Source organism: Bactrocera tryoni, chromosome 1 (genome assembly GCF_016617805.1).
Source record: "Bactrocera tryoni isolate S06 chromosome 1, CSIRO_BtryS06_freeze2, whole genome shotgun sequence".
Classification (NCBI taxonomy): Eukaryota; Metazoa; Arthropoda; class Insecta; order Diptera; family Tephritidae; genus Bactrocera; species Bactrocera tryoni.
In genome coordinates, this window is record NC_052499.1 from 32706178 (window position 1) to 32717628 (window position 11451).

Here is an 11451-nt window from a genome sequence, read left to right on the forward strand (position 1 = left end):
CAATTGGCACATATGCCACAAATATACCAATTGGACAGGCAACAACCGCCTGTACAAATCCCAAATATAAACGCTCCCCCAGGCCACCTAAGCCTCAACCAAGGCTAGAGCCTATGGAAGTTGACCAGAGTATACACTCGCGTAGAATTAATTATATGAATAGGTCACATCGGAACCAACTCCAAGGCAAGAGACCGCCATCGGTCACTAATTATCAGCCAAACAAAAATCAGAGGACTTTCCACATAGATACAACGGCGGTCGAGCAAAGCGAAGATGGAAGTGTTCAATACGGGGAACCAAGTGACATCCATTTTTAGCATGAGTAGCTCTTCGCTCCCTTATTTCGAAGTGAAGACGGAGAGCGGTAACATTCTGAAGTTTTTAGTCGATACAGGATCTTCTAAAAATTATGTTAAGCCCGAATTAGTAAAAAAACGCATAGAAAACGAGAGTCCCTTCTATGCTAGATCTATTATTGGTGATATAAAAATCAGCGAGCATACATACATACATGAAACTTTTCAAAATCGAGGATAAAATAAGATTTTATCTAATGCCTTCATTGAAAACATTTGATGGTATTTTAGGGAACGATACGCTTAGAGCACTAAAAGCAATAATACACACCGACAAAAATTATATGGTATTAAGAAACGGTTTTACTGTTAGCCTTAAACAGCTTCCTTCGCAAAGTGTCAACGTTATTAACATAAAAGAAGAAAATTTGTCTCCTAAACAGAGAGATGTTATGAGAAAAATCGTGAATACACATCCCAAGCTCTTCTCCGAGCCCGACGAGAAACTTACTTATACGACTAAGGTCGTTGGACAAATTCCTAACTATTCACGAGATATCCTATCCAAAATCCTGTTCGAGCCTATCCCTAATGCCAAAAATAAAACAATCATATTGAAAAATTATGAAATACTAGTGGATAATATGAACAATATTTTTAATGTAAATGTAAAGGAAAATCTGAAACAAAATTTGAAAAAAATTGTAGATGATTATTTAAAGAATATACTAAACTTCGAAGAAGCATACTGCGATATGCAAACCTTTGAAGAAACCGTTGTAAACGAAATTTTACCTGGTATACTAATATTTAAGAATTTCTATTCTGAAATTGTACACAATTGTAATAAAATGAAAATAAAAATTAAAGGAAATTTTCTTATTAAATTTGAGAACTGTGAAATTAGAGTAATGAATAAAACCTTTTCTAATGTAAAATGAAAGCATTCGATCAATTTATTTTGCCAAATATGATAACAAAAATTAAATACCAAAATACATCTTTTCCAAATCTAAAGTTGAAATCTTTGTACTTAAAACAATTAAATCAAGATGATCACATTAAACTCTTAGTGAATGAAAACTATAAAACGCATATAATTAGTCTAAGCACTGATGTCGCACTAGTATTTATTATAGTACTAGTGGTATTCATTTTGGTATTCATAATTAAGCACAAGCACAAGCTATATGTATCACCAGTATCGCAAGGAAAAACTGAAGACGTTTCAAATTTAAAAACGGTCCATTTTTACAAGTCGCAATATCTTAGAATATTTTACAAAAACACCGATTGGGGACAATCGATTTAAGAGGAAGAGTTAACACCAAAGATGTTAGTAACCCCACAGCCAACTTCCGGCACGTGTCTTAAGAATAGTTAACATTCAAATTCCCGGAATTAATTGCAATATTGGTTGTGCCAATTTTTATGCAACGGAAATCAATAATATTGCATTATTGCAGAAATATTAACTTTCCAAAGAATAGCTTGCGCAAAGCGCAAACTGAAACAATATTGCTATTGCAGCAGTCTGCTGCTCAGTACAATAAACTGGTGATGCAAATAATTAAGTGCATAGCCCTAGCTTTAATATAAATATAAGTACTTGTAAACTAGATGAGTTGGGCAGTTGTTAATTTAAACTCAATAAACGCGGAATCGCTGTCCGCCTAAAACTAAAATTGTATTTTTTTTTTCGCTCTCACGAAAGTGATTGCGTAACTTATACAATTTTAAGAACTATCTTAATATATGTGTATGTGTGTATGTTCATATGTACTATATGTAGCATATTGTTCATGCTACATGGTATGGTATTGTTTTCAAGTGCACATGTTGTGTGACCTTGGATTTGTTTTAATGTGAGTACATTTACCGACAGTTGCTACAATGTATTCTAAGAACCCATGGGTTATCATATGTAAACATCTTATCCTTTGTAATGTTTGTGTTATTGTCTGTTGATTGCTATTGGTTTGCATGACAATGCATTTTTAGTATGTGTTTATGTTTATGTGCATGTATGTTCAATATATTTGAACATAGATATCTAATAATAGTGGACTGTATCAATAGTAAGATTTAATAATATATAAACGTTTTTAAATATAATGTTGTTGTCCGTCCCTTGGCAGCAACGAACATGTTCAATTTTGAACACATATGTACATACATATTTCCTTGCGAGAGTATAAAATGTACGGTTACACACGCACCTAGCGCTTCCTTAGTTGCTTGCTAATTTGTTTTATTTTCAAAAATGCGTTCAATTTTTTTATTATTATTTTTGTTTAATATTTATCTTTTTTAATTCTCACTGCACCTTTACTATACACATATGTATGATATTCTAATCACAACTTCAGGTGTGTGCGCGACGATCAGCGTTCGTTTGCACTCGGTATACAGTGGATAAAAGTGCGGCTTTTCGGCACTATACCAGCGCCAATGATTTTCGGCAAGCTCATTGATGATTCATGCATTCTTTGGCAGGAGACTTGCGATGAAGATGGCAGCGGTGTGGGGGCTTGCTTGGTCTACGACAACTACAACATGAGCAAGTGAGTAAAAATTATATTTTAACCAAAAACAAACAAAATAATATAATTATATTCATACATTCTAGGTATATGTGGCTGCTAGCACTGGTTGGCAAAACGCTGTCTGTTATATTTTTCTTTGGCGCACTGTGGTTTTACATACCACCAAAAAAGTCAGCAATTAACAGCGATAACTCACAGACTGTAAACAACAGTGCCGACATAACGAAAGTGGCCACGGTCGAGGCCAAATGAATGAAAAATAGTTGAACACATCCCCATGCTTACATACTCGTGTGCATATGCGAGCGCATACATACAAGTTCGTTTATTTATACATATAAGTGTGTGTGCTCGTGTTTAGAAGGAATACTCAAAACAAAAACGTAAAAGCAGTTTCTACTCGCATTCTGCCCGCTCACCGAATCTGGAAATGTAAACAAAAACGAAAGCGCATCAAAACAGTTCGGTGGTTCGCCATTTCGGCATAAGCAAACACACACACTCGCTTTACACGTGCAGTCGACTTATATGTATGTGCTGTCAGCTGATTACAGTCACGGCTATCATAAAGGCTTCGGTATTTATATATTTTAGTATGTACTCTTTAGATTTCCTATAATGTTAAGAGCAAGCGTAACTGTAACAGTAGTTTTCTAATATTTGTATAATCAATAAATATTTGTGGAAAATAATTATGTAATTGTTTATCAATTTGAAACTTGTACTGTGAATGTGTTAAAAAAACATTGAGACCAACAGCTGTGTCTAAGTATGTATAAAGTTTTAAACAAAAAACTCTCCCAACAGTTGAAAACATAGAAGACCTTGTCCTCAGCAGTAAAGGAAATTCGTCCTTACTCTCAATCTTACAACATACCGACTAGGTTAGGTTGATGACCCCTCAACAAAGCAGGGTTCACACTTAAGACTATTATGTATAGCCCTTTATGAGTATATTATGGTTATTTTCTCGATGTTGGATTTCCACTAGACCTTCCTATCTAGGATTAGTTCTAGGTGCTGAACACTGCCAGTAGGCCGTACACACGTTTCACCCATCTCCCATCGTAAATGAGAACCTTGGTTTTTGTACTTCCTAGAGAATAAAACCAGTTCGTTCTTGCTAAGGTTAATGGAGAGGCCATTTTCAGCAGCCCAGTTTCTCACGATGATAAGGCAGCCCTTTGTTAGCTAGTACACGGTATTGAGAAATTTTTCTTCAAAAATAAGATTTACGCCGTCCAGGTAGGCAATCACCCAGCGACCGACTTCCTCAAGTCTTTCCAGAAAATCTTTGACGAACCATGATCCAGAAAAGTTGCAAGAGAACTTCTCATGGACACCCTACATTTTACGTGGTTCGCGTACTACCCCATTGCGCCGCGATCGTTCTATCGCATATAAATTTGAAGATGAGATGCTTAAAGTTCTATTCAAGACCAAATTTATTCAAAGCTCTCATGAATGCTTAATACGTTTTTGAATGTCCCCTCGACATCGAGGAAGGTCCCCACTGCAAACTCTTTGTTCATTATGGTCCTATCGTACCAAGTGACAAGCGTATGCAAGAGGTCACTGACATGTCTTTGTAATATTCATGCTATGCACTTCAAAGTCGATTTTTTTCAAATTCTTCCTCTTACATAAGGACAGATCAATCAGACTCTCTTTTAACTTTTCCATAGGAAATAGGAGAGACTAATGGGTCTATAATCCTCGGCCGATATATGCGATCTCTTGCCGGATTTCAGGATGAACGAAACCCAAACCTCTCTATGCTAGAGGAATGTATCCAATCTAGTGCACTTCACAAACATATTGACAACAGAATAATATAATAAAAAGTTATGATAGTTAATCGTTTCGCAAAAAATATGTCTCTCTATTAAAACTGTATTGGTAGACTCTCCGTAGCACCCCTTTTCTAGGTGACAGAAAACCATTATTACAGAAACAGTATGTTGAGAAGCTATTGTTGTTGCAGTGAAAATCTAGAGCCTGATTGGGGGACAGCGCTAAATTAAACTCAAGTCACTAAACGTAAGGTCCAGAAAACGAATTGTTTTCAAGAGGTGGAAACGAACGGACGGCGACGAATAAGGAAAGCGGTCATAGTTGGTTCTGTGAGACGTGCAAATGTGTTGTACAACTTAACCAGGAGCATAAAGGCCTCACCGTTCAGATGCTCCGAAGAATAGTGTTCTGGCAGGTCTATGTCTTCTTCAACTGCGTCTTACTGCATCCAGGCGACTATATTGGTGTTGCATTAGTTATGAATGGTTGGTCGAGTTGCCAGCAATGTTTCCTAGTACTTCACCAAGGTAGTGCCTGCTAGCGACTTACGTGTGTTATTCCTGCTCTTTATCTCTAGAGGAGGTAATTTCGAGATGTAAAAGTTAAACAGTAGCGTGTAGAGTATACTATCTCAGCTTAGAATTTTGAATTCAAAATAGATTATTCATGATCCATTTCTTCAAGCCTCGAGGAAGTGTATATTGTTCAATGCCTTAGAGTAGCTTGTGATTAACTGAGTCAAAAACTTTTGACAAGGCTTCTCCTAGGATTGTGTTGGATTGAGACCACGAGCTATGTGGGAATTTATGATACTAGTTAAATGCTGTGTACTTCACGGAAACAATGCTGGCGATCTGATAGACTCGGATGGTGTGTGAAGGTTCGTAGTAGCAAAGCCTCGTCCTCACTACTGGAGAAAGGAAAATTAATCAGGCTATAAGGTCCGATAGGTTGGCAGGTTTGCGAGATTTTAGGTGCCACGCCTATCGTAAAATTTGACAAAACTTCCTAGTAAAGCTCTACCGTACCATATTTTATGTCGAATTTAATGCTTCTAATGGCTTATTAAAGAAGTAACCACAATTTGTTTAGTTTCCAACATTGATCGATGTTTTCGTTTTACACTATTCCAAGAAGTACGGAAAGTATTCGTCCCCAGAAAGTTTGCGATCATAGCCGAGTTAACAATAACGCGTCAGTCGTTTCTTCTTTTCGCAATATGGCGCCAGGTCTTTCTCCACCTGTTTTTTCCAAAGGAGTGGAGGTCTTCCTCTTCCTCTGCTTCTCCCGGCGGTTATTACGTCTAATACTTTCAGAGCTTGAGTATTTTCGTCCCCTTGTACGACATGACCTAGCCACCGCAGCCGCTGTCTTTTAATTTGCTGAACTATGTCAATGTTGTCGTCAAACTCATACACCTCATCGTTCCATCGAATGCGATATTCCGCGTGGCCAACGCGTAAAGGACCATAAATCTTTCGCAGAACTTTTCTTTCGAAAACTCGCAACGTCAACTCATCAGTTGTTGTCATCGTCCATGTTCGAATTTATGACTGTCAACAGTGGCGTGGGAGCTTAGTGCGATGACCTTAACCACTAAGCCAAAAATGAGATCTGTCAACCAGTTTATTTGTTTAAATCGGTAAACTTCAGTTATGTGTTGCGATTTTTACAATGCATAAAAATATCGTAAAAAGAATTTGCCTCAAATTTTATATTTCTTACTAAATTAATCGTTGAGAATGTTGGAAAAGGCTTACGGCTATTCAGTTGTGTCAAAAACCCAATTCTACGAGTGGTACAAAGCCTTCTGGACGACCTTCGACCTCTTCAACTGATGCAGATGGCAAGAGAGCTCGACATCTTTTGCGAGTCCAATCGAATAATTTTGGTGGTTATTTTGTGCATGCGTTCTTACTCGACTGGTGCCGATAAAGCTGGATTTTTTTTTAAGAGTACCGTAAACAGGTCCCTTTGGAAATGCTTGACCTTGCGAATTCCGATCCCATACTCATGGAGAGCATTATAACTGCCGATGAGAAATGGGTTTATTAGCTTGATATGCAAACAAGTCAACAATCATAGGAATGTTTACAGTCGATCGAAAAAATAAAACAATATTCGCTGAAGGCCATCCCAAAAAGTTTTTGTGAAAAGTGTTTACGTCTGGAGGGGACTAGTTTGAAGGCGACAAAATAAATATTGATAAATAATAATAAAAATATTGATAAATAATAATAAAAATATTGATAAATAATAATAAAAATATTGATAAATAATAATAAAAATATTGATAAATAATAATAAAATATTGATAAATAATAATAAAAATATTGATAAATAATAATAAAAATATTGATAAATAATAATAAAAAATTAAATATTTTGCGTTTTATTTACAATTTGCTTAGTTGTAGAGTTTGTAGAGTTTTACGTACTGTGGTAAAAATGTACATGCAGAAAATGTTACAAATATATGTATGTATGTATATTCATAAACTAATAATAATAATGCAAATATGTATATTGTAATAAAGCAATCGCTTGACCTCAGAAGAAAATTTAAAATCCTCCGTAAAAAGTTTTTCTGATAAGCTGAAAATAAATTTAATGCTAGATTTTTTTACAAAATCTCCAGTGTTGTAAACAATGCCACGAATGGGAATAGAGACTTATGGTTTCTAAATTATTCAATAATCGTTTAATATATTATATTATGTATTAAATTATGCAAAATCTGATGATTGCCCTGGCGCTTAGTAGCAATTGCTTTGGTTTCCATATTCTACTTCATTACTCCGTATAACTGAATACATGTATTGCTGAAATGCATTTCGTTCGAATATTCTCCTCTACACAACACATTCTTTTAATAACACTAGATTTAAATAATTCTCAAAGATATTTGAGACTTTTTGCAATAGAAAATATTTATGTTGTTTATTGGCTAACGCATTTAATTAAATTTTTGTTTATGAATTCCGAAAATTCCAATTAAAATAAGTTTTAAGTCTAAATAACACCGGTCTGAAAAAAATGTTATCACAAGCATATAATTAAGAATAAAAAATATATATATGTACATATTTTACATTTATAATTTTGGCGTGTCCTTCTTTATTGTAACTCTAAGAACAAAACACCAAAAAATTAGGTTATACAACAAACTTTCAAAAGCAACATAAATTAGACGGAATATAAAAATTTTCAACCCAGAAAATGTTCGCGACCACTAATCTGAGCGCAGACTACACATTACAGTCCATTATATTTTGCAAATTCAATTCATATTTAGCGATTCGTTCGTTTTTCTCATATCTCCATGAGGTTTTTAGCTTTTCATTGCCTCTCTATTTCCATTTTTCTTAATTCGAGTTCTTGCTTTTTCAACTCCATTTTCTGGCTTCAATTTTCTGTTTGACAAATTGAAATTCCTGCACGATTTATATTCTTCAAATTTCAATCGTAGCCGTTGGCATTTCATTGCGGCTTTCCTGACTTGCTTGACTTAAGGCGGAGAGTGGAGGAAATGTCGCAGCGATTCTTTTTACCCGCTTTGCAATCGTTTTGTTCGTTGCTCGCAGCATCAATGCTGGCGTTGGGCGAAGTTTCCTCCGCAGCTGCCGTTTCGTCTGGCAATTAACTTGTTCATATAATACATCGTAAGAGGTGCTGGTGTAGAAGTGGTTGACGCGCATTTGAGTAATATCCGCTTCTGCTAAGTATTCTGTTTTCCAAAAATTCATGCTTTCAGTTTCCATCTGGACGAAGGTTTTCAAATGCACATTGTAATCAGCGTATACCTTTACATCCACTGCGCCATGTCATTATTTTCCTCAAATTCATCAATGCTCAACAATCGGCAAATGAGTCGTTCGAGTCGAGAATCTCCACAACTTGCGCTTGTTTCCACACCAAATATCTTTGCAAACGCTCATAGTTGGGACATATTATTTTCTCTGTATACGCTCTGAAAGTATCATTAATTTCATTATAAGTTTTCTTTTCAACTTCTTAAGTAAGTCTAAGACTCTTTATTTACCAACAACCAGTTCCTCACTTAGTGATTCCAGCTTCAGGAGACTTAACCATTGATTCGCCTCTTTGCATTTCATGTGTTTCAACGCTTCCCTTCCATTTTATTAAAATCCCAAGTTGCATCGATCGGCGTAATTTCTGGAATGTATCGCGAGTATGCTCCGTTGTTGGTTTCTAAACTCAACTTTCTAGATTGGTTTAATTAATTACGTGATAAAAGTTTAAATGTAAATGCACTCCAAATTTCCATGCTCTGCCATATGGTAATAATAATTTTACTTATTTCAAGCTTTGTGTCCATCTTTTAATTCTTTTTTTGTTGTAATTTCCTCTTCATATATTTTATTAAATAATTTCTGACAGTAATAACGCAAATTTTTGCACGAATTCAGTAGTAATTAAAAGTGCTACAATATTGCCGCCTACATTCAGTTAATTAGTGCAAGCTCACCGTTGTGAATGTTGCAATTTATTTAACTCAGTGTTTTGCAGGTATGGCAGCGCTGATGATTAATTTTGCACTTTTGCAACGCAACCCGTTCTTAATAACCGGATTTTTGCTTGTACTGCGAAGGTGCAAAAGCTTGCTTTGTTTGCAATATCAATACTTTCTTTATTCTTTATAATTTTATATCATAGAACGCAATTCACTGCATCTTCCAGGGTAATACATACTTACATGTATTCTATTTCTTTTCTTTATAGATGAATGATAAAAGTTTGCACATGTAAACCATGAGTAATGATAATGCTTAGACAGTATTTTGTTTACAATTTCACTCATCTTCTTCACTTTGGTTCGCACAGAACCTTTTCTTAATTGCTTTTTACTTGTAATATTGAGGGCACAGCAATGTATCAGCTGTTTAAATGAAAATACATAAAGGTCTGTTCACATACGTCTTTCTTTATTATGCTTGAAATTTCGCAATTTGCATTTTAATTTTTATGAGAATTTGCTTTATTACAGGAATATTAAAATACTCCTATTTAACGGAAACTTTTTCTGGCTTTATTATAGACATAATACAACCTGCAAAAGCAAATAGACACAATTTGTCTGGATAAGCTAAATTGATAAGCTAATTAATAATCGTTAACGAAAATGACGATTATTGGATGGCAAAGCAGAAAAATAATAATTGTTCAACATTTTGCTTCGTTATACTTCGTTTTGTTTTGTTTTGATGTGAACGTACGAACGTATGTCAAAACAAATGTCTGATGCACGGCAAAAGTTCTGGGTGAATTTATAGAGGGATTCTCTTGCTCTTGCAAGATTGCACATTGAAACAAATTGCAAAAACCCTGCAACGAAATATGCAAGGCCATGAAAGCACAGCATTGCAGAATCTGTGAAAAACTGGTACAACGAATTCAATCGTGGCCGACGCTCGCTCAAAGACGAATTCCGTGAAGGTCGTCCAAAAACAGCCGTTGTGCCAGAAAACATCGATGCCGTACGTGAACTGATAATGCAAGACCGTCATGTAACATACCTTCAGATAGAGGAATGCCTATGCATTTCTCCCACCAGCATACATTCGATATTGCATGAACACCTGCCCGTAAAAAAGGTTTGTTCTCGTAGGATCCCGCACAATTTGACAATCGCTCAGTTTTAACCAATATTTAAATTTTGTTTCACTTATGTTTCATTTTATTACGTGTTTCATTCCTTCCTCTGTAAATTTCCGAAAATGTTGTTACGTTATTTTGCATTTCAGGTGACTATATGTACATACTTATGTATATATTCGTGCGTTGTCAAAATTTTATTCTATGCTTATTCTATCACTTGAATTCTCGACGAAAATGGAAAAATGTTATTCTCATCTGTCAGAATTTTTATTTTTTTTACTGTAAATGGAAATATTAATGCCATCGATGCCATTTGGATGAACTTATATCTACATGCAGAGATTTTATGCCCTTGAAGCATCGTAGATTTTTCTCAATAACAAGTTACTTAAATTTCTCCGACACTGTCATTATGACCGTTGTAGTTATGATATTCTGTTTATTGATTTTTATACTCTCGCAACATGTTGATACAGAGTATTATAGTTGTGTTCACCTACGGTTGTTTGTATCACCTAAAACTAATCGATATAGATATGAAATCATACATATATATTATAAATTATCAGGAATGCGAGACGAGTGACTGCCTGTCCGTCCACTCGTGCCAAATTAAAGTTGTATGGCTGTTCCTTGCCACAATAAGTCTTTTACGCCCTAGCTTTTTATCGACAATAGCGGTGAATATTTGAGGTCTAGTATTGATATAGGGAAAAAATAAATTTATGATATAGGCATACCTTGTGCTAAAAATGGATGAAATCAGGTCAATACTTTCCATAAACCCATATTCCTAATATCAAGAATTTCGAACTTCGGGTTGGCTTTATACCGCATAATCGGTTAATATTTAAGATATCTTAATAGTCTTTGTGACTAAAATGAATAACATACCGTCCCTAATATAAGGATAGTTTGATGGTGAAATTTATCGTGCCGTATGAAGAAACAGCTGTTCCAACACATGTGTATACATGCGATATATGGCGTATTTTGCTTATTTTAATAGTTTTGAATTGTAAATCCATTGATAAATTATAATGTGATTATTAAAATCAACATTTTGGTATTTTCTTGCTTCCTAGTTTTCCTTTTTTTACTTTTTCGTTATTTTGAAATTTGTGAGAATATCCTAATAGCTAGCTGCTTAGTAGCAGCAGATACACACGAATTGTAAATCATACATATTAATA

The 11451-nt window shown here is 35.0% G+C and overlaps 1 protein-coding gene and 1 pseudogene across 1 annotated transcript; one reads left to right on the top strand and one right to left on the bottom strand.

Moving 5' to 3' along the window:
- The first annotated feature begins 2115 nt into the window (after positions 1–2115).
- On the top strand, positions 2116–4982 carry LOC120781275 (solute carrier organic anion transporter family member 4A1-like). The gene is made up of 3 exons (XM_040113471.1): positions 2116–2164; positions 2669–2863; positions 2929–4982. Exons 1-3 carry the CDS (start codon positions 2136–2138, stop codon positions 3095–3097), a joined length of 393 nt encoding a protein of 130 aa, XP_039969405.1. The 5' UTR covers positions 2116–2135; the 3' UTR covers positions 3098–4982.
- A 2669-nt stretch (positions 4983–7651) lies between these two features.
- Positions 7652–10669, bottom strand: LOC120766682 (annotated as a pseudogene).
- Between the last annotated feature and the right edge of the window lie 782 nt (positions 10670–11451).

What these genes read in the sequence shown, in the direction of transcription:
- LOC120781275 (XM_040113471.1), top strand. Translation starts at nt 2,136, where the DNA reads ATGTTGTGTGACCTTGGATTTGTTTTAAT. An exon ending in GACCTTGGATTTGTTTTAAT is followed by an intron (nt 2,165 to 2,668) that starts GTGAGTACATTT and finishes TCACAACTTCAG; the next exon opens with GTGTGTGCGCGACGATCAGC. An exon ending in GACAACTACAACATGAGCAA is followed by an intron (nt 2,864 to 2,928) that starts GTGAGTAAAAAT and finishes CATACATTCTAG; the next exon opens with GTATATGTGGCTGCTAGCAC.